At 45.9% G+C, this 24,054-nt stretch overlaps 1 protein-coding gene across 1 annotated transcript in view; it reads left to right on the top strand.

Moving 5' to 3' along the window:
* Positions 1-24,054, top strand: part of LRRK1 (leucine rich repeat kinase 1) — a 244,638-nt gene that overhangs the window by 143,016 nt on the left and 77,568 nt on the right. Inside the window, exons 11-14 of the mRNA XM_063925660.1 lie at positions 1,831-1,943; positions 2,094-2,170; positions 9,912-10,041; positions 12,271-12,383. Coding sequence (XP_063781730.1) covers positions 1,831-1,943; positions 2,094-2,170; positions 9,912-10,041; positions 12,271-12,383 — 433 coding nt within the window. The remainder of the gene's footprint in view (positions 1-1,830; positions 1,944-2,093; positions 2,171-9,911; positions 10,042-12,270; positions 12,384-24,054) is intronic.

The following is a 24,054-nucleotide window of genomic DNA, read 5'->3' as shown; positions in this document are numbered from 1 at the left end:
TCTCACTGAGCACATGTGACAGAGTCTGGAGACGCCAAGGAGAATGTTCTGCTGCTTGCAACATCCTCCAGCATGACCGTTTGGCAGTGGGTCAGTAATGGTGTGGAGTGGCATTTCTTTGGGGGGGGGCCGCACAGCCCTCCATGTGCTCACCAGAGGTAGCCTGACTGCCATTAGGTACCAAGATGAGATCCTCAGACCCCTTGTGAGACCATATGCTGGTGTGGTTGGCCCTGGGTTCCTACTAATGCAAGACAATGCTAGACCTCATGTGGCTGGAGTGTGTCAGCAGTTCCTGCAAGACGAAGGCATTGATGCTATGGACTGGCCCGCCCGTTCCCCAGACCTGAATCCAATTGAGCACATCTGGGACATCATGTCTCGCTCCATCCACCAACGTGGCGTTGCACCACAGACTGTCCAGGAGTTGGCGGATGCTTTAGTCCAGGTCTGGGAGGAGATCCCTCAGGAGACCATCCGCCACCTCATCAGGAGCATGCCCAGGCATTGTAGGGAGGTCATACAGGCACGTGGAGGCCACACACACACTACTGAACCTCATTTTGACTTGTTTTAAGGACATTACATCAAAGTTGGATCAGCCTGTAGTGTGTTTTTCCACTTTAATTTTGAGGGTGACTCCAAATCCAGACCTCCATGGGTTAATAAATTTGATTTCCATTGATCATTTTTGTGTGATTTTGTTGTCAGCACATTCAACTATGTAAAGAACAAAGTATTTAATAAGAATATTTCATTCATTCAGATCTAGGATGTGTTATTTTAGTGTTCCCTTTATTTTTTTGAGCAGTGTATATTATTATTATTTATTATTATTATTATATATATATATATATATTTTTTTTTTTATTAATTGCATACTTCTTCTAGTTAGAAAACAATGCATAGCAATCTGTTTCTTCATCTATTTACTGTGTGACAGATGAATAATGACAAATCAATTGAACATTTTGGTGTGGCACAGAAGCATTTATTTCCATTTATCTATTATCCTTTACTCTTATTCCCATGCATTACTGTGTGTGTGTGTGTGTGTGTGTGTGTGTGTGTGTGTGTGTGTGTGTGTGTGTGTGTGTGTGTGTATATTTATTTTTTATTTTTTTCATTGCATATCAATAAATTTCATTTGTTTTATAACTGTATACTCTTTGAGTGCCTCTGCAAAAAGATTTTTTATTTCTTTCTGCTGTGAATTATCAAGAACTGTCACATGCAGTGAAAAATTATGTTTTTGAATTGTGTAATATACAATTTATTTATTTTAAATTGCTATTTGGTAGATATTTTTTGTGTGCAGTTTTGTTATATTGCAAAGCTGTAAATAAAACTGGATAAAGTAAGTTTTGGCGTGAATTTACAATTGTATCACAATAGGCAAACAGTGACATATTGGCTATTGTGTAACTGAATCTATTCAATTTATGAACCATTATCAATAGCTGGAGACCCACAAGTTGCCCAAGCCCATCCTACACATTTCTTGTACCTTTATATTATCACATTTGCAGCTGTTAGCTGACAAGCATGCTGGTATTTATAGTTCCACAACATCTGACAAGAGCCACGTTAACGTGGTTGCGTTAACTTATCCTACAGATTTCTTTTTTGATTTGTAGTACTTGGCTATCACCACAAGGTGGGGATCTTGGTGTATTATTTGCAGTCGACTCAAATTAGCAATAAGATATACAGTTAGTTGAGGTGATCTGAACAGCTCTATTTTGAAAGCAGAAAAGGTCAATAGTTTCCCTGGGGCATAGAAGTAATTTCCTCCACAAAACCTAATCACAGTCTCAACATGTTTCCCAGGTTTTGCAATATTTGAAGCTCCCAGGAAACCAGCTGACTTCATTGCCGCCCCCTGACACCTGGACCTGCAAGCATCTCAAATGTTTGGATTTGTCCAAGAACCAGCTGGGGAGGTCAGTCTTTATGGTTTAAGTCCTATTTTACATACTATTTTGTATCAGTCTCCAGTTTAACATACTGTAGCTCTCATCATTACCATACATGCAAAAAGAAGTGTGCTAGTATGTATGATGAATGGAATAATTACACTCTGTCTTTTGCAGAAATGAGGAGGGCACCAAGACCAGACGGGTACCATTTTTCTCTACCAAGTACAGAACGAGAACAGGGACTGAAGGAGGTATATACTGATGCACAGGATCTAATGAGGCCCACACACTGAGCGATTTGCAAAATGATAAAGTATCATTAACGATCTCCCTTGAACTCCCCTGACAGCTCCCTGGCAGTCCTGGACAAATGATATAGTGCATACACATAAGATTGATCTTAAGATAGTTCTTAAGATCTGAGGAGTGGCCACATCCAGGAGCATGCTGTCGTTGATATAGCAGGGAAGATCAGAGGATGCATCAAACGCAGTGACATGCAGTGAAGTTATAGGCTGGGATGGCACTGATGCATTGATATATATATATATATATATATATATATATATCAATGCAATACCCAGCCCAGCAGCACCCCTCTCTCACCTGGGTGTCCGGGACAGTGTAGGTGCCTGGGATTGTGCCGTTGCGAGGGCGGAGGAAGGAGAGGGAAGAGCACTGGCCTCTGCCTCCGTCGCACTACAACTCTAGGCTTCCCACCGCCTCTAGGGCCACCGCTCCACTGGTACTGTAGCCGGGACAGCTCCAACACCAGTCACCGCCGGGCAGGGCCGGATTAAGCCTTGGGGGGGCCCAGGGCACTTAAAACGGGGGGAGGGGGCACTCCTTCTGCCTTTCCCCTTGTCATCAGGCCCACCCCACTTGTAAACTAATCAAATTATAGTTAAGGGGGATGTAACAGCAATTAAAATAATCTGTTAAATCTGAATCCTGTTACTTATCTACCTGCATTATAGGATACAGAAAGCATAAAATAACAGAACAGGATGTGACAGCTGGGAGCCACAGGGGCCTGAGGTGAGCAGGAGGGCAATGCAAGACAGGGAAGCAGGATTATATATACTGTATAATATATGTAGACAAAGTAACGGCTTTACCCGAGTGCCGCTGTTACTTTGTCTATGTTGGACACCTGCTGCGAGAACCTATAGTGGGCTCAGGGAACCTATAATTTGTTTAAAGGTGAGTGTTGCCCGACCTATATTCTTTGTATACGTGTGTGTGTGTGTGTGTGTGTGTGTATATATATATATATATATATATAATGCCGCATGCTACTTCACTACATTGCCCCCACCTGCATCTGTGGCCTCCAGCTAACACATTCTGTTCTATTTATTTATTTTTTCTGTTTCTCACCAACACCTGTGAGAAGGCCAGACAAGGGTCCCGGGCAGCTAGTGCTAAAACCCCCCTCTTCACAAAGGCACACACTGGTCCATCGCTCCTCACTCACACATAATAGAGTGCAGCTATAGAGTGCAGGGAGGGGAGAGAGAAAGCTAACCAATGCAACCCCCACTGCATTTACCTTTGGAAGATAGCTATGTTATCCTCTTCTCCCTCTTTCCTGTCAGCCGGCTGAAGTCTGGACAGGGGAGCGCTGCGCGCTGCTACCGCTTCTTTGCATTCCCTTCTTCCGCATCATGCGGCTGCACGATCAGAGTTACCGCTGACAGGTCACCAGGCGCAGTGACGATGAAGCAGACGCACACTCTCCTCCAGATTATGCACCATAATCCGGCTGTGCTGCCTGGTCCCGCCGCCACTTCCGCCTGTGCCGCGAATGGTGATTGGACAGTGGATCCAGCACTGGATTCGCTGTCCAATCACAGCTGCCTCGCTGACATGGGCGTGGAGTCCCTGTCAACGAGGCACTTGTAGAAGTGCCGCTATCACCATTTTTCTCTAACGTCCTAAGTGGATGCTGGGACTCCGTAAGGACCATGGGGAATAGCGGCTCCGCAGGAGACTGGGCACAAAAGTAAAAGCTTGAACTAGCTGGTGTGCACTGGCTCCTCCCCCTATGACCCTCCTCCAAGCCCCAGTTAGATTTTTGTGCCCGAACGAGAAGGGTGCATGCTAGGTGGCTCTCCTGAGCTGCTTAGAGTAAAAGTTTATTTTAGGTTTTTTATTTTCAGTGAGTCCTGCTGGCAACAGGCTCACTGCATCGTGGGACTAAGGGGAGAAGAAACGAACTCACCTGCGTGCAGAGTGGATTGGGTTTCTTAGGCTACTGGACATTAGCTCCAGAGGGACGATCACAGGTTCAGCCTGGATGGGTCCCGGAGCCGCGCCGCCGGCCCCCTTACAGAGCCAGAAGAACGAAGAGGTCCGGTGAAATCGGCGGCAGAAGACGTTCCTGTCTTCAACTAAGGTAGCGCACAGCACTGCAGCTGTGCGCCATTGCTCTCAGCACACTTCACACTCCGGTCACTGAGGGTGCAGGGCGCTGGGGGGGAGCGCCCTGAGACGCAATAAAAACAGAAATACCTTAGGATGGCAAAAGAAATACATCACATATAGCTCCTGGGCTATATGGATGTATTTAACCCCTGCCAGTTTTCCAGAAAAAAGCGGGAGATAAGGCCGTCGTGAAGGGGCGGAGCCTATCTCCTCAGCACACAAGCGCCATTTTCCCTCACAGTTCCGCTGGAAGGACGGCTCCCTGACTCTCCCCTGCAGTCCCTACAGAATCAGGGTAAAAACGAGAGAGGGGGGGCACTATTGGCAGCTAAATTATAAACGGCAGCTATAAAAGGGAGTAACACTTATATAAGGTTATCCCTATTGATATATATATAGCGCTCTGGTGTGTGCTGGCAAACTCTCCCTCTGTCTCCCCAAAGGGCTAGTGGGGTCCTGTCCTCTATCAGAGCATTCCCTGTGTGTGTGCTGGGTGTCGGTACGATTGTGTCGACATGTATGAGGAGGAAAATGATGTGGAAGCAGAGCAATTGCCTGTATTAGTGATGTCACCCCCTAGGGAGTCGACACCTGACTGGATGGTTGTATTTAAAGAACTACGTGACAATGTCAGCACTTTACAAAAAACTGTTGACGACATGAGACAGCCGACAAATCAATTAGTGCCTGTCCAGGCGTCTCAGACACCGTCAGGGGCGATAAAACGCCCGTTACCTCAGTGGGTCGACACAGACCCAGACACGGATACTGAGTCCAGTGTCGACGGTGAGGAGACAAACGTAATGTCCAGTAGGGCCACACGTTACATGATCACGGCAATGAAGGAGGCATTGAACATTTCTGACACTACAAGTACCACAAAGAAGGGTATTATGTGGGGAGTGAAAAAACTACCAGTAGCTTTTCCTGAGTCAGATGAATTAAATGAGGTGTGTGATAAAGCGTGGGTTTCCCCCGATAAAAAAGTGCTAATTTCTAATAAATTATTGGCACTATACCCTTTCCCGCCAGAGGTTAGGGCGCGTTGGGAAACACCCCCTAGAGTAGATAAAGCGCTCACACGTTTATCTAAACAAGTAGCGTTACCGTCTCCTGATACGGCCGCCCTCAAAGAACCAGCGGATAGAAGGCTGGAAAATATCCTGAAGGGTATATACACACATACTGGTGTTATACTGCGACCAGCAATCGCATCAGCCTGGATGTGCAGTGCTGGAGTTGTGTGGTCGGATTCCCTGACTGAAAATATTGATACCCTGGATAGGGACAGTATATTACTAACTATAGAGCATTTGAAGGATGCATTACTATATATGCGTGATGCACAGAGGGATATTTGCACCCTGGCATCAAGAGTGAGTGCTATGTCCATTTCTGCCAGAAGAGCGTTATGGACGCGACAGTGGTCAGGGGATGCGGATTCCAAACGACATATGGAAGTATTGCCGTTTAAAGGGGAGGAGTTATTTGGGGCCGGTCTATCGGACCTGGTGGCCACGGCAACGGCCGGAAAGTCCACCTTTTTACCCCAGGTCACCTCTCAGCAGAAAAAGACACCGTCTTTTCAAACTCAGTCCTTTCGTCCCCATAAGTACAGGCGGGCAAAAGGCCACTCATTTCTGCCCCGGGGCAGAGGAAGAGGAAAAAGACTGCACCAGGCAGCCTCTTCACAGGAGCAGAAGCCCTCCTCTGCTTCTGCCAAGTCTTCAGCATGACGCTGGGGCTTTACAAGCGGACTCGGACACGGTGGGGGCCCGTCTCAAAAATTTCAACGCGCAGTGGGCTCACTCGCAAGTGGACCCCTGGATTCTGCAGGTAGTATCACAGGGGTACAAACTGTAATTCGAGACGTCTCCCCCTCGCCGGTTCCTGAAGTCTGCTCTACCAAAGTCTCCCTCCGACAGGGAGGCAGTTTTGGAAGCCATTCACAAGCTGTATTCCCAGCAGGTGATAATCATGGTACCTCTCCTACAACAGGGAAAAGGGGTATTATTCCACGCTGTTTGTGGTACCGAAGCCGGACGGCTCGGTGAGACCAATTTTAAATCTAAAATCCTTGAACACTTACATAAAGAGGTTCAAATTCAAGATGGAGTCACTCAGAGCAGTGATAGCAAACCTGGAAGAAGGGGACTATATGGTGTCTCTGGACATCAAAGATGCTTATCTCCACGTCCCAATCTACCCTTCTCACCAAGGGTACCTCAGGTTTGTAGTACAAAACTGTCATTATCAGTTTCAGACGCTGCCGTTCGGATTGTCCACGGCACCTCGGGTCTTTACCAAGGTAATGGCCGAAATGATGATTCTTCTTCGAAGAAAAGGCGTTTTAATTATCCCTTACTTGGACGATCTCCTGATAAGGGCAAGGTCCAGGGAACAGTTAGAAGTCGGAGTAGCACTATCTCAGTTAGTGTTACGTCAGCACGGGTGGATTCTAAATATTCCAAAATCGCAGCTGATTCCAACGACACATCTCCTGTTCCTAGGAATGATTCTGGACACAGTCCAGAAAAAAGTGTTTCTCCCAGAGGAGAAGGCCAGGGAGTTATCCGAGCTAGTCAGGAATCTCCTAAAACCAGGACAGGTGTCAGTGCATCAGTGCACGAGGGTCCTGGGAAAAATGGTGGCTTCTTACGAAGCGATTCCATTCGGAAGATTCCATGCAAGAACGTTTCAGTGGGATCTTCTGGACAAATGGTCCGGATCGCATCTTCAGATGCATCAGCGGATAACCCTGTCGCCAAGGACAAGGGTGTCTCTTCTGTGGTGGCTGCAGAGTGCTCATCTACTAGAGGGCCGCAGATTCGGCATTCAGGATTGGATCCTGGTGACCACAGATGCCAGCCTGAGAGGCTGGGGAGCAGTCACACAGGGACAACATTTCCAGGGCTTGTGGTCAAGCATGGAAACATCTCTTCATATAAACATTCTGGAACTAAGGGCCATTTACAATGCCCTAACTCAAGCAAAACCCCTGCTTCAGGGTCAGGCGGTATTGATCCAATCGGACAACATCACGTCAGTCGCCCACGTAAACAGACAGGGTGGCACGAGAAGCAGGAGGGCGATGGCAGAAGCTACAAGGATTCTTCGCTGGGCGGAGAATCATGTGATAGCACTGTCAGCAGTGTTCATTCCGGGAGTGGACAACTGGGAAGCGGACTTCCTCAGCAGACACGACCTTCACCCGGGGGAGTGGGGACTTCATCCAGAAGTCTTCCAAGAGATGGTAAACCGTTGGGAAAAACCAAAGGTGGACATGATGGCGTCCCGTCTCAACAAAAAACTAGACAGATATTGCGCCAGGTCAAGGGACCCTCAGGCAATAGCGGTGGACGCTCTGGTAACACCATGGGTGTACCAGTCAGTGTATGTGTTCCCTCCTCTGCCTCTCATACCAAAAGTACTGAGAATCATAAAAAGGAGAGGAGTAAGAACTATACTCGTGGTTCCGGATTGGCCAAGAAGGACTTGGTACCCGGAACTTCAAGAGATGCTCACGGAGGACCCGTGGCCTCTACCTCTGAGAAAGGACCTGCTCCAGCAGGGACTTTGTCTGTTCCAAGACTTACCGCGGCTGCGTTTGACGGCATGGCGGTTGAATGCCGGATCCTGAAGGAAAAAGGCATTCCAGAAGAAGTCATCCCTACCCTGATAAAGGCCAGGAAGGATGTAACCGCGAAACATTATCACCGCATTTGGCGAAAATATGTTGCGTGGTGTGAGGCCAAAGAGGCCCCTACAGAGGAATTTCAACTGGGTCGCTTCCTACAATTCCTGCAAACAGGACTGTCTATGGGCCTAAAATTAGGGTCCATTAAGGTTCAAATTTCGGCCCTGTCGATTTTCTTCCAAAAAGAACTGGCTTCTGTGCCTGAAGTCCAGACGTTTGTCAAAGGGGTACTGCATATACAGCCTCCTTTTGTGCCCCCGGTGGCACCTTGGGATCTCAATGTGGTTTTGGGGTTCCTAAAATCACATTGGTTTGAACCACTCACCACTGTGGAATTAAAATATCTCACATGGAAGGTGGTAATGCTGTTAGCCCTGGCTTCAGCCAGGCGTGTCTCAGAATTGGCGGCTTTATCTTATAAAAGCCCTTACCTGATTTTTCACACGGATAGGGCAGAATTGAGGACTCGTCCTCAATTTCTCCCAAAGGTGGTTTCAGCGTTTCACGTGAACCAGCCTATTGTGGTGCCTGCGGCTACTAGGGACTTGGAGGACTCCAAGTTACTGGACGTAGTCAGGGCCATGAAAATATATATTTCCAGGACGGCTGGAGTCAGGAAATCTGACTCGCTGTTTATCCTGTATGCACCCAACAAGCTGGGTGCTCCTGCTTCTAAACAGACGATTGCTCGTTGGATTTGTAGTACAATTCAGCTTGCACATTCTGTGGCAGGCCTGCCACAGCCAAAATCTGTAAAAGCCCATTCCACAAGGAAGGTGGGCTCATCTTGGGCGGCTGCCCGAGGGGTCTCGGCTTTACAACTTTGCCGAGCAGCTACTTGGTCAGGGGCAAACACGTTTGCTAAATTCTACAAATTTGATACCCTGGCTGAGGAGGACCTGGAGTTCTCTCATTCGGTGCTGCAGAGTCATCCGCACTCTCCCGCCCGTTTGGGAGCTTTGGTATAATCCCCATGGTCCTTACGGAGTCCCAGCATCCACTTAGGACGTTAGAGAAAATAAGAATTTACTTACCGATAATTCTATTTCTCATAGTCCGTAGTGGATGCTGGGCGCCCATCCCAAGTGCGGATTGTCTGCAATACTTGTATATAGTTATTGTTACAAAATTCGGGTTATTATTGTTGTGAGCCATCTTTTCAGAGGCTCCTTCGTTTATCATACTGTTAACTGGGTTCAGATCACAAGTTATACGGTGTGATTGGTGTGGCTGGTATGAGTCTTACCCGGGATTCAAAATCCTTCCTTATTGTGTACGCTCGTCCGGGCACAGTATCCTAACTGAGGCTTGGAGGAGGGTCATAGGGGGAGGAGCCAGTGCACACCAGCTAGTTCAAGCTTTTACTTTTGTGCCCAGTCTCCTGCGGAGCCGCTATTCCCCATGGTCCTTACGGAGTCCCAGCATCCACTACGGACTATGAGAAATAGAATTATCGGTAAGTAAATTCTTATTTTTTTAATGGGCTTTTACAGCCCAAGTGCTTGGCCCCGCCCCCTGCATTTTCCTGTTCCCATTGTAAACGGGTGCCTCCCAAACTAATTTAAAGTATTAAAATGAATTGCACAATATAAAGATGATACTTATAACACAAAATATATGTCATAAGTATCTTCTTTGTATTATTCTAATCATTAATGACAGGGGAGGCACTGCCTTCCCTGACTGCACGTCCCTGATCAAACGAGCAGCGGGGATGCGCATCGGATTGTTATTGTTATCGTTCGTGGACAACAAATGATTTGCACTTTTGTAAACCATGTATCGGACCTAAAATCGCTCAGTGTGTGGGCAACATAAGTGAGACGTAAAAGCAATCTGTTTTTTTAGTTTGTGTTCCTGTGTTCCAGGCTTCTCGTTGGAATTTCCTTTATACCTAAAAGATTGTTTAGAAGTTCTGTACTTGAATGACAACCAGTTGGATACCTTTCCACAGTCTGTGTGCCAGTTAAAGAGTCTGACAGAGCTGTACCTGGGGAAGTAAGTGATGAATTGTATCCGCTTGTCTGTTTATCTACATCACTTACTTGATACAGTTCAGTGTCTCTTTGAAAGTCATTGGTCACCTTTGGGAACCATCTGTTGTGATGTAAAACCATAGGTCAAGAAAGCAAATTTGATATGACTTGTTATTAACACTGACACATTGGAGCTGATTTTGAGGGGGAGAAAAGAAAAGCAAGTAACTTTTTCACCTGGTCAAACCATTTTGCAGTGTTGGGGGTGCAAATACTGTGTATGTGTATATATTGTAAATGCTGATTTACTTACAGGACTAAAAGCAATACTTTAATACACTCAATACACTTTAAAATCGAGCCGCTGCGGCCGCTGTATTCAATCCTTAACCTACGTACTTTTTACTCAGTTAGCGTACAAAGCCCCGTACCGTGTACGCACTTTGCGTACACACGCCGCGACGGACGTACAAAGTACACGCGGTGCATACACACACGCCGACACGCTGTGAGCACTATGCAGCTACACGTGTGCCTGAAATACACTTATAACCTTTGCAGGGAAAGAGACACGACACCAATTGTATTTACACTGTTGGGATCCGACCCGCCAACATATAATTGATAAAAGGGGGTTACAACAAATATACAATTACAATAACAGAAAAGAGGCTACAATACAATACAATACAATACTGGTTTCGCCAGCGCCACACGGTCCGGTGCTCAGATCAATCAATCAAGCAAGATGACCTTCAGAGAGAGAGAGAGTGTCCGGCTGGGCAGCTTAGCTTGTATACAGTTGGTAAAAACACAATACAATGGAAACTGTAACCTCTTCATCCATAGGTCAAAGGGCTGGTCATTTACAGGATGGGTCATAGGTTGGTTTGAATAGGTGGGCAATGTCTGTTCCAGGTGTGCTTGCAGTTGGTCTCCACTGGGTTTCCGGCGAATATCAGAGTACAGTAAACACAGTATAATATTAATATCCTGTTCCTGCGCATAACTATGTGCAGGAGCGTGCTGTCTTCTGCAAACTGCTACCGGAATGTTGCCCTTAAAATACCCTACAGTTGGATACCAAACACCACCTCATAACCTAATGCTGTCCCCTCATATCCAGGAAAGGTGAATCCCTTTGTTGTTGTACCATTTAAACAAGTATAAATTGCTGGTGTGGTGCATGTGGGCTATGTGTACATTGTGCTCTATGTGGATTAAATGTGTGATATGTCTTTGTGGCTTTTCCATGCGATTACAAATGCTACCGTAATTACTCATACCACGCGCTAATACGCAGGACCGCGTCAGCGGTCATACACAACTTGCGAATATGTGCACGCACGGCAGAACAAGTACGCGCACGGTGGCCATCTGTGTGGAGTTTGTCCGTGATGTATGTACTGTAATATTTTCCGACTTTGACTTTGACACCAGCCAGTCAGCTTCTAAATGTCATTTTTCAAATCCGTAATAATTGTCTGGTGTGTTATCACCTAGCACTTATCACTGCTTTATCACTTATTTTATCCCTTTTCCAGGTTAATACATTCTACCCAAAATTACTTATTTTTGCTCCCAACTTAGGATCAGCCCCATTACTCATATATATTTTTTGGTTTCACTATTTCACCTTTGTGTATAAATTAGACTAGTCTCATAGGTTGTTGAGACAGATCCACAATTTTGTCCCCTGTCCTTCTCTAAATATACAGTAGTAAATATTTAACATATATATATATATATATATTTAAAGTATATGAAAATTGTTCTGTTATTCTGATAAGATTAGACTGTCATGCTTCAGTGCTTTTTTCAGAAGCCGGAGGTTATGTTTTTAGGCCTTAGAACTATAAAATGCAATCTTGCAAAATTAATTATAGATGGAAAATTCTAAATATAATTGTGTCACGTGTTTTTTAAGGTCTGCTATACGAGACACAGGCACATTTATTACTAGATTTCAGTATGGAATTTCCTATAGGGCAGTGGAGCGCAATGAGAGGGAGAAATTAAGGCTATTTATTATTGTTAGTGCTAATTTGTGTAGTGCAGTAACTCACACCAACCAATCAACAATCTACTTTGATCATTCAGTAGCAAGCCAAGTTATATAAGCGAGTGACTGATTAGTTGCCTTGGGTTACAGTTCTGTCCAAAACTGGCAGATTTCGTTAGTGTATGTCCCACAATCTGTGTCTATTACACCTCTTGCTTTTTTAGAGTTTATTGTATTCTATTTTTTCAGCAATCCAGGTATAAAGGAGCTTCCTCCAGAACTTGGCCAGCTTGCATCCTTATGGCAGCTGGACCTTGAAGACCTGAACATCACAAACCTGCCTGCAGATATCAGGAAGGAGGGTGAGTGGTTATCATATCTAAATAAAAATTCATATGGACATGGCATAAATATGGTATCTATGGAGGGGGGCTTGGACTGCACACCCTAATTCTAAATATAATCAGAGGCGCTACCATGTTGAGACTTGTAGTTCCACACAGAAATAAAAGAGAAAATGCAGATAATTTTGTCCAAAAATATTGGCCCACCAGCCGCGACCAGGTGAACTCCTCTTGTAGGTCTCTAACACTAAGGTTCAAGTCCAGGGCATGGGACCCCCCCCCCCCCCCCAGGCCAGCACAAGCCAACCGCCTCAAGGCATCACACTAGTGAGAGGTTTAAATAGTACATAAGTAAGAATAAGCAGCAGCAGCAACTGTGTGTTAAAAATGTTACATGGGTGAAAGGTAATAATTAGAATGTTAAAAAGTGTTACATAGGTGAAAAAGAATTAGGTGCTAAAAAAGTGCTAGATCGTTACAATATGATGCCCCAATATATATTTTTTTATCTTTGTAACACTTTTTAACATTATTCTTACCTTTCACCTATATAACACTCTTAATATGGGAAACGGTTATTAGGTCGACAACACTTAGGTCGACAGTCATTAGGTCGACCACTATTGGTCGACATGCATTAGGTCGACATGGTTACTAGGTCGACATGGAAAAATGGTCGATATGCGTTTTTCACTTTTTTTTTCCTTTCATTTTTTGAACTTTTAAATACTTTATGATCCATGTGGACTATGATTGGGAACAGTCCACCAGTTCTGCTTCCACTAAGGCCTCAGCATGACGGTATCCACCCACCCCGAGGGTACCTCGAGGGGGTAGCCCGACTGCATCACTTCAGCTGCGTCTGGGAAGCCTCCTGCCAGGACGCCTGGGTCATGGAGCTCGTTTCTCAAGGCTACAAGCTGGAGTTAGACAGTACTCCCCCCTCCCCCTCCCCCCCCCCCCCCTCCCCAATGATTTTTCAAGTCAAGCTTACCAGCTTTGGAGGATATGCAAGTTACGTTGCACCAGGCTATCCGAAAGTTGGTCCAGTCCCACGTCATTGTTCCAGTACTACTACCGCAACGCAGCAAGGGGTTTTACTCAAACCTGTTTGTACTGCCAAAGCCGGACAGTTCGGTCAGACCCATTCTGAATCTGAAATCCTTGAATCCTTATTTGAGGGTGTTCAAGTTCAAAATGGAATCCCTGCAAGCAGTGATAGCGAGCCAGGAAGAACAGGAACTTATGATCTCTTTGGATATCAAGGACGCACATCTCCATATTCCGATTTGGCTTCCTCATCAGGCGTATCTGCGGTTTGCCCTGCTGGACGATCACTTCCAATTCCATGCACTGCCCTTCGGCCTGTCGACAGTCCCGAGGGTATTCATGAAGGTGGAGATGATGCTTCAACTCCAGGTTCAGGGGATCAATGTGGTCCCTTATCTGGACGATCTTCTGATAAAGGCAAGATCCAGGGAGCTTTTGTTGCTCACCATCCGTCTTCTGTCCGACCATGGGTGGATCCTCAACTTACAGAAGTCCCATCTGGAGCCAACTCAGAGGCTCCTGTTTCTGGGGATGTTGCTGGATACTGTGGCCTAGGCCACTAATCAAAATTTGGATGTCCCTTCTCTTGCGCTCCCTCAATTGATAAATAACAAAAGAAAAGAACTCTACTTATCTTAAAGCAGAGCACTTCTTCACATTCCACCGTCTCCAGAATATATTTTGTAGTCAGTAACGGTATAAGATATACTTCCAATGATGTTACATGCAAAAAAGAGATTAAAACACAATCTAGTGTAGTGAGTTCATAAAACTTCTCTCATTATTAACTGAAGATTTCACAGCAGAGATTATTACTCCACATATAATGAGTCTCAATCCAGCTATTAAGTAAAGTTTTTTTAATATTAAAAAAGCAATCCAACAATAAAATTCTTCATCATAAGAAAAGATGGTACATATTCATTTCACATCCCAGACTTATGAGGGTGGCCTCCTACCAGATTTTGGAATTTTAAAGTGCACGTTTAGAAGCTGCATAGATGTTCTATGTCCCCAGGGAAGCTAGCTCCAATCGTGGATACTTTGTCCTCTCCTCATCTGGTCAGTCCGCCACCGATCTCCTCTATTAGCCAATGCGTTTCGATCAGTTGATCTTTTTCAAGGCATATTCCAGAGGTCCAACTCCCCAAATATTTATACCCATATGAATTGGTATTCCTAATTGCTGGGAGGAGCCACTCTCACTCACAATTAAATTATTTTATGTACACAATATCCCTTCAATTCCTAAGCTAACATCCACATACTGATCTTATGTAGTACATCATAGCACATCTGATTAAAATCGATAATAACAATCTTCAATTGATTTCCAAAAACCATAAAAATAAAAAAACACGGAGACCGGAAGTATCCTGTGTATATCGGTTTATCCTCCGATTTCCCTTGAAAAATGGTTCCGCATCCTAAACAAAAGTTAAACGGACCGTGATATCCGGTCACGTGACCGTCATCCTCTGTGCACATCATACTCGCACAGTTCCGGTGGATGACCCGGTCACGTGATTTCCCTGACTGGAAATTCATCTGCGGCCATTTTGCAAATGCCGGAGGGGAATAGATGATGTATTTCCCTTTCACTAATACAACATCTAGAACAATGGGCGGAAGTGCATAAACCGCCATACTAGTTCCTGGATCAGACAATTTTTATACTTTTTAATCATCATATAATTACAGATCTATACAGAACAAAACCTATGGCATCTCATTACATCAACATCCCATGATGCTATCCAGATGATATTGTCTGATTTCATATGGTTTGTCCGATTCATCCATGATAATAGAAAGTCCGATACAGTAGATCGCAATTTGATGTTTCTCTAATAGATAATAAAAAATATAATTATACATCCCTTTATATCTAATTCATCATTACATTCCATTGTACATCAAATCAATCATAAAGAGAGGTAATATTTTAATCAAGGAACCATTTAACTTCAAAATCCTTGTTCAAACCCCCCGGAATTGAGGTCTTTAAGGAATGTATATACTGCATTTCCATCCTTGCTAAAACTGTTGCTATGTTGTTACACCTCCAATTCCCCTTCACTTGTTTTATAGCTCCAAATTTTGTCAATTGTTTTATATCTTGGTTATGAACACTTTTAAAGTGGGATGAGAGCGCATGTATCTCCATTCCATTTCTTATATTGCGTAGATGTTCCGCAAATCTTATCTTTAAATTCCTACTGGTCCTACCGATATAAAACAATCCGCAACTGCACCCCAGGAAGTAAACTACATTCCTCGAGGTGGTCAAAACATTAGGTTTGATGAGTTCATAACGAACTCATCAAACCTAATGTTTTGACCATTTATCTCGATTTCCGTACATTTACTGGTGCCACTAACTGTTATACACATACAGCAAATTCCGCACCTAAAAAAACCCTTTGTTAGGGTGCGAACATTAGCCTTAGGAGGTGATAGAGCACTTCTGACCAATTTATCTTTGATATTCTTAGCTTTTCGATATATAAATTGGGGTCTATCTGGCAACATTTTTTCTAACAAAGGATCACCTTTCATGATCATCCAATGATTCCTAAATATTTTTCTATTTGTTTATGTTGGATATTAAAGCTCGTAATGAATGCCATTGAATAATCTTTCTTATCATTTCCAGATATATTCAATTTTTCCTTTGGGACTAACAAATCCTCTCTATCAATACCTTCACATTTCATTTTAGCTTTCTCAATTCTTTTATCGCTGTAACCACTTTTTTTGAATTTCTTCAACATTATTCCTGCTTGTTCCTCATAAACCTCATTGTCCGTACAGTTCCTTTTCAATCTCTGCAGTTGGCTGTTTGGTATAGAATCCAACCAGTTGCTATGATGGCAACTGGTGGTATGAATATATATTCCTGAATCTGTTGGTTTCGTGTAATTACGAGTTTTTAAATAACCCTTATACACATAAATATTCAGATCTAGAAAGTTGACACTAACATTACTAATTTCGAATGTTAATGAGATGTTATAATCATTCCTATTCAACTGATGACAGAAGGTAGATAGAGTTTCTCTATCCCCTCTCCAGATGAAGATTATATCATTTATATACCTGTGGCCCAGGTATTTCTAGCAGAGGACAAGGCGAAAACACTTCAGGAGATGGTCCGCATGGTGCTCCGACCTACTCGACAGTCCGTACATCTCTGCGTAAGATTGTTGGGAAAGATGGTTGCCTCATACCAGGCAATCCAGTATGGGAGGTTCCATGCCAGAACGTTTCAGTTGGATCTCCTGAGCAAGTGGTCCGGATCACATCTACAGATGCACCAGATGATTCAGCTGTCACCTCAGGCCAGTATTTCCCTCCTGTGGTGGCTACAGTCCTCCAATCTCCGGGAGGGCAGGAGTTTCGGGATTCAGGATTGGACCCTACTCACGACGGATGCGAGTCTGAGAGGATGGGGAGCTGTCACCCAAGGGGCGCAGTTCCAGGGCAGGTGATCAGCCAATGCTCTGCTTCAAGCCTCTCCTCTGCTCAGGGATCACGCTATCCAAGTACAGTTGGACAACACCACGGCGGTGGCATATATCAGTTGACAAGGAGGGACAAAAAGCAGAGCGTGCATGCGAGAGGTGTCAGAGGTACTCCTCTGGGCGGAAAGAAATGCAAGAGCCAAGTCGGCAATCTTTATTCCGGTGTTCCGTTGTGGACAACTGGGAGGCGGACTTCCTGAGTCGTCACGATCTCCACCTGGGTGAGTGGGGGCTCCACCATCTGGTGTTCCAGCAGATAATCGACCGGTGGGGTTGCCCACAAATAGACATGATGGTTTCTCGTCTCAACATTAATCTTCCCTGATATTGCTCGAGGAGCAGGGACCCTCAGACGAGGGCAGTGGACGCACTGGCGTCGCCTTGGCTGTACCGGTTGGTCTACCTGTTTCCTCCGATCCCATTGCTCCCAAGAGTGCTAAAACGAATCGGGAATCAAGGTGTCCAGGCAATTCTAATTGCCCCGGATTGGCCTCGGAGGGCATGGTACGCGGATCTTCTGCACATGTCCGTCGAAGACCCTTGGTCTCTACCACTCAGAAGAGATCTTCTTCAACAAGGACCATTAGTCTACCAGGACTTTCGGCGACTTCGTTTGACGGCATGGAGGTTGTGCGGAACATCCTAGCTCACAAGGGCCTTTCCAAGAAGGTTATTGCAACCATGGTTCAGGCCAGGAAACCTGTGATGTCAAAACACTATCATCGTATCTGGAGGAGATATGTCTCTTGGTGCGAGGAACGCACGTATCAGCCTGCAGTATTTCACTTGGGACGTTTCCTACGTTTCCTGGTGTGGATAAGGGCTTACGTCTGGGTTCCCTTAAGGTTCAGATATCAGCTCTCTCCATTTTCTTTCAGAAGAAATTGGCAGTGTTGCCAGAAGTTCAGATCTTCTTGCAAGGGGTACTCCACATACAACCTCTCTTTGTGCCACCTATAGCACCCTGTAATTTGGATGTAGTGTTGAAATTTCTACAGTCCTCCTTGTTTGAACCTCTGATGACGATAGAAGATAAGTACCTCACGTGAAAGACAGTGATGTTACTGGCCCTGGACCCTGCTCGTCATGTCTCAGAATTGGGGGCCTTATCGTGTAAAAGTCCGTACTTGGTCTTTTACGAGGACAGAGCGGAGCTCCGGACTAGACAGCAGATCCTGTTGAAGGTTGTCTCCACGTTTCATCTAAATCAACCTATTGTGGTTCCGTCCAGTTCTGACACGTCTGCTCCTCCGGAGGCATTGGATGCTGTGCGTGCCTTGAAGTTATATGTCAATCGTACAGCTCGGGTCAGAAAGACGGATTCCTTGTTCGTGCTCTATAATGCGCAGAAGAAGGGTTGCCCTGCTTCAAAGCAGACCATTGCTTGTTGGATTAGGCTTACTATCCAACAGGCCTATGTGTCGGCAGCATTACCTGTTCCTAAGTCTCTAAAGGCTCACTCTACTAGATCAGTCGGCTCTTCCTGGGCGGCTGCCCGTAGAGTCTCGGCCTTGCAACTATGCCGAGCTGCTACCTGGTCAGGGAAGAACACTTTTGTGCATTTCTAAAAATTTGATACCCTGGCCAAAGAGGATACCCAGTTTTGGGCAGGCGGTCTCCGCACGTTCCCGCCTGTTCTGGAAGCTTTGGGATGTCCTCATCGTACTAGTTTCCCCCAATATCCCTTATGGATGCTAGAGAAAATAGGATTTTAAATACCTACCGGTAAATCCTTTTCTCGATCGTCCTAGTGGATGCTGGGGTTCCTGAAAGGACCATGGGGAATAGCGGCTCCGCAGGAGACAGGGCACAAAAAGTAAAGCTTTACGATCAGGTGGTGTGTACTGGCTCCTCCCCCTATGACCCTCCTCCAAGCCTCAGTTAGATTTTTGTGCCCGGCCGAGAAGGGTGCAATCTAGGTGGCTCTCCTAAAGAGCTGCTTAGAAAAGTTTAGCTTAGGTTTTTTATTTTACAGTGAGTCCTGCTGGCAACAGGATCACTGCAACGAGGGACTTAGGGGAGAAGAAGTGAACTCACCTGCGTGCAGGATGGATTGGCTTCTTGGCTACTGGACATCAGCTCCAGAGGGACGATCACAGGTACAGCCTGGATGGTCACCGGAGCCTTGCCGCCGGCCCCCTTGCAGATGCTGAAGTAAGAAGAGGTCCAGAATCGGCGGCAGAAGACTCCTCAGTCTTCTAAAGGTAGCGCACAGCACTGCAGCTGTGCGCCATTTTCCTCTCAGCACACTTCACACGGCAGTCACTGAGGGTGCAGGGCGCTGGGAGGGGGGCGCCCTGGGAGGCAAATGAAAACCTATTTTGGCTAAAAATACCTCACATATAGCCTCCGGAGGCTATATGGAGATATTTAACCCCTGCCAGAATCCGTTAAGAGCGGGAGACGAGGCCGCCGAAAAAGGGGCGGGGCCTATCTCCTCAGCACACAGCGCCATTTTCCCTCACAGAAAGGCTGGAGGGAAGGCTCCCAGGCTCTCCCCTGCACTGCACTACAGAAACAGGGTTAAAACAGAGAGGGGGGGCACTAATTTGGCGTTAGAAATATATAAAAAAGATGCTATAAGGGAAAACACTTATATAAGGTTGTCCCTATATAATTATAGCGTTTTTGGTGTGTGCTGGCAAACTCTCCCTCTGTCTCTCCAAAGGGCTAGTGGGTCCTGTCCTCTATCAGAGCATTCCCTGTGTGTGTGCTGTGTGTCGGTACGTGTGTGTCGACATGTATGAGGACGATGTTGGTGAGGAGGCGGAGCAATTGCCTGTAATGGTGATGTCACTCTCTAGGGAGTCGACACCGGAATGGATGGCTTATTTAGGGAATTACGTGATAATGTCAACACGCTGCAAGGTCGGTTGACGACATGAGACGGCCGACAAACAATTAGTACCGGTCCAGACGTCTCAAAAACACCGTCAGGGGTTTTTAAAACGCCCGTTTACTTTAGTCGGTCGACACAGACACAGACAGGGACACTGAATCCAGTGTCGACGGTGAATAAACAAACGTATTCCTTATTAGGGCCACACGTTAAAGGCAATGAAGGAGGTGTTACATATTTCTGATACTACAAGTACCACAAAAGAGGGTATTATGTGGGATGTGAAAAAACTACCGTAGTTTTTCCTGAATCAGATAAATTAAATAAAGTGTGTGATGATGCGTGGGTTCCCCCCGATAGAAAATTAGGGGCGGTATACCCTTTCCCGCCAGAAGTTAGGGCGCGTTGGGAAACACCCCTTAGGGTGGATAAGGCGCTCACACGCTTATCAAAACAAGTGGCGGTACCGTCTATAGATAGGGCCGTCCTCAAGGACCAGCTGACAGGAGGCTGGAAAATATCATAAAAAGTATATACACACATACTGGTGTTATACTGCGACCAGCGATCGCCTCAGCCTGGATGTGCAGAGCTGGGGTGGCTTGGTCGGATTCCCTGACTAAAAATATTGATACCCTTGACAGGGACAGTATTTTATTGACTATAGAGCATTTAAAGGATGCATTTCTATATATGCGAGATGCACAGAGGGATATTTGCACTCTGGCATCAAGAGTAAATGCGATGTCCATATCTGCCAGAAGATGTTATGGACACGACAGTGGTCAGGTGATGCAGATTCCAAACGGCACAAAGGTGTATTGCCGTATAAAGGAAGAGGAGTTATTTGGGGTCGGTCCATGGGACCTGGTGGCCACGGCAACTGCTGGAAAATCCGCCGTTTTTACCCTAAGTCACATCTCTGCAGAAAAAGACACCGTCTTTTCAGCCTCAGTCCTTTCGTCCCTATAAGATCATATCTGCCCAGGGATAGAGGAAAGGGAAGAAGACTGCAGCAGGCAGCCCATTCCCAGGAACAGAAGCGTTCCACCGCTTCTGACAAGTTCTCAGCATGGCGCTGAGACCGTACAGGACCCCTGGATCCTACAAGTAGTATCCCAGGGGTACAGATTGGAATGTCGAGACGTTTCCCCTTCGCAGGCTCCTGAAGTCTGCTTTACCAAGGTCTCCCTCCGACAAGGAGGCAGTATGGGAAAAAATTCACAAGCTGTATTCCCAGCAGGTGATAATTAAATTACCTCTCCTACTACAAGAAAAGGGGTATTATTCCACACTATATTGTGGTACTGAAGCCAGAAGGCTAGGTGAGACTTATTCTAAAAAAATTTTGAACACTTACAAAGGTTCAAATCAAGATGGAGTCACTCAGAGCAGTGATATCGAACCAGGAAGAAGGGGACTATATAGTGTCCCGGGACATCAGGGATGCTTACCTCTATGTCCCAAATTTGCCCTTCTCACTAAGGGTACCTCAGGTTCGTGGTGCAGAACTGTCACTATCAGTTTCAGACGCTGCCGTTTGGATTGTCCACGGCACCCCGGGTCTTTACCAAGGTAATGGCCGAAATGATGATTCTTCTTCGAAAAAAAGGCGTCTTAATTATCCCTTACTTGGACGATCTCCTGATAAGGGCATAGTCCAGGGAACAGTTGGAGGTCGGAGTAGCACTATCTCGGATACTGCTACAACAGCACGGGTGGATTCTAAATATTCCAAAATCGCAGCTGATCCCGACGACACGTCTGCTGTGCCTAGGGATGATTCTGGACACAGTCCAGAAAAAGGTGTTTCTCCCGGAAGAGAAAGCCAGGGAGTTATCCGAGCTAGTCAGGAACCTCCTAAAAACAGTGCATCATTGCACAAGGGTCCTGGTAAAAATGGTGACTTCCTACGAAGCAATTCCATTCGGCAGATTTCACGCAAGAACTTTTCAGTGGGATCTGCTGGACAAATGGTCCGGATCGCATCTTCAGATGCATCAGCGGATAACCCTATATCCAAGGACAAGGGTGTCTCTCCTGTGGTGGTTATAGAGTGCTCATCTTCTAGAGGGCCGCAGATTCGGCATTCAGGATTGGATGCTGGTGACCACGGAGCCCAGCCCGAGAGGCTGGGGAGCAGTCACACAAGGAAAAAATTTCCAGGGAGTGTGATCAAGTCTGGAGACTTTTCTCCACATAAATATACTGGAGCTAAGGGTAAATTTATAATGCTCTAAGCTTAGCAAGACCTCTGCTTCAAGGTCAGCCGGTATTGATCCAGTGGGAAAAACATCACGGCAGTCGCCCACGTAAACAGACAGGGCGACACAAGAAGCAGGAGGGCAATGGCAAAAACTGCAAGGACTTTTCGCTGGGCGGAAAATCATGTGATAGCACTGTCAGCAGTGTTTCATCCCGGGAATGGAAACTGGGAAGCAGACTTCCTCAGCAGGCACGACCTCCACCCGGGAGAGTGGAAACTTCATTGGGAAGTTTTTTCCACATGATTGTAAACCGTTGGGAAATACCAAAGGTGGACATGATGGCGTCCCGTCTGAACAAAAAACGGGACAGGTATTGCGCCAGGTCAAGAGACCCTCAGGCAATAGCTGTGGACGTTCTGGTAACACCGTGGGTGTACCAGTCGGTGTATGTGTTCCATCCTCTGCTTTTCATACCTAAGGTACTGAGAATTATAAGACGTAGAGGAGTAAGAACTATACTCATGGCTCCGGATTGGCCAAGAAGGACTTGGTACCCGGAACTTCAAGAGATGCTCACAGAGGACTTATGGCCTCTGCCGCTAAGAAGGGACTTGTTTCAGCAAGTACCATGTCTGTTCCAAGACTTACCGCAACTGCGTTTGACGGCATGGCGGTGGAACGCCGGATCCTAAGGGAAAAGGCATTCAGGAAGAGGTCATTCCTACCCTGGTCAAAGCCAGAAAGGAGGTGACCGCACAACATTATCACCACATGTGGCGAAAATATGTTGCGAGGTGTGAGGCCAGGAAGGCCCCACGAAGAAATTTCAACTCGGTCGATTCCTGCATTTCCTGCAAACAGGAGTGTCTATGGGCCTCAAATTGGGGTCCATTAAGGTTCAAATTTCGGCCCTGTCGATTTTTCTTCCAGAAAGAATTGGCTTCAGTTCCTGAAGTCCAGAAGTTTGTCAAGGGAGTATTGCATATACAACCCCCTTTTGTGCCTCCAGTGGCACTGTGGGATCTCAACGTAGTTCTGGGATTCCTCAAAACACATTGGTTTAAAACCAGTCAAATCTGTGGATTTGAAGCATCTCACATGAAAAGTGAACATGCTCTTGGACCTGGCCTGGACCAGGCGAGTGTCAAATTGGTGGTTTTTTCTCAAAAAAGCCCATATCTGTTTGTCCATTCGGACAGGGCAGAGCTGCGGACTCGTCCCCAGTTCTCTCCCTAAGGTGGTGTCAGTGTTTCACCTGAACCAGCTTATTGTGGTGCCTTGCACCTACTAGGGACTTGGAGGACTCCAAGTTGCTAGATGTTGTCAGGGCCCTGAAAATATGTTCCAGGACGGCTGGAGTCAGGAAAACTGACTTGCTGTTATCCTGTATGCACCCAACAAACTGGGTGCTCTTGCTTCTAAGCAGACTATTGCTAGTTGGATGTGTAATACAATTCAGCTTGCACATTCTGTGGCAGGCCTGCCACAGCCAAAATATGTAAATGCCCATTCCACAAGGAAGGTGGGCTCATCTTGGGCGGCTGCCCGAGGGGTCTCGGCTTTACAACTTTGCCGAGCGGTTATTTAGTCAGGGGCAAACACGTTTGTAAAATCCTACAAATTTGATACCCTGGCTAAGGAGGACCTGGAGTTCTCTCATTCGGTGCTGCAGAGTCATCCGCACTCTCCCGCCCGTTTGGGAGCTTTGGTATTATCCCCATGGTCCTTTCAGGAACCCCAGCATCCACTAGGACGATAGAGAAAATAAGAATTTACTTACCGATAATTCTATTTCTCGGAGTCCGTAGTGGATGCTGGGCGCCCATCCCAAGTGCGGATTGTCTGCAATACTTGTACATAGTTACAAAAATCGGGTTATTATTGTTGTGAGCCATCTTTTTAGAGGCTCCGCTGTTATCATACTGTTAACTGGGTTCAGATCACAGGTTGTACAGTGTGATTGGTGTGGCTGGTATGAGTCTTACCCGGGATTCAAAATCCTTCCTTATTGTGTACGCTCGTCCGGGCACAGTACCTAACTGAGGCTTGGAGGAGGGTCATAGGGGGAG

Source organism: Pseudophryne corroboree, chromosome 6, assembly GCF_028390025.1.
Source record: "Pseudophryne corroboree isolate aPseCor3 chromosome 6, aPseCor3.hap2, whole genome shotgun sequence".
Taxonomy (NCBI): domain Eukaryota; kingdom Metazoa; phylum Chordata; class Amphibia; order Anura; family Myobatrachidae; genus Pseudophryne; species Pseudophryne corroboree.
The sequence above is the reverse complement of the archived record's forward strand: the minus strand, read 5'-3'. Positions and strand labels throughout refer to the sequence as shown.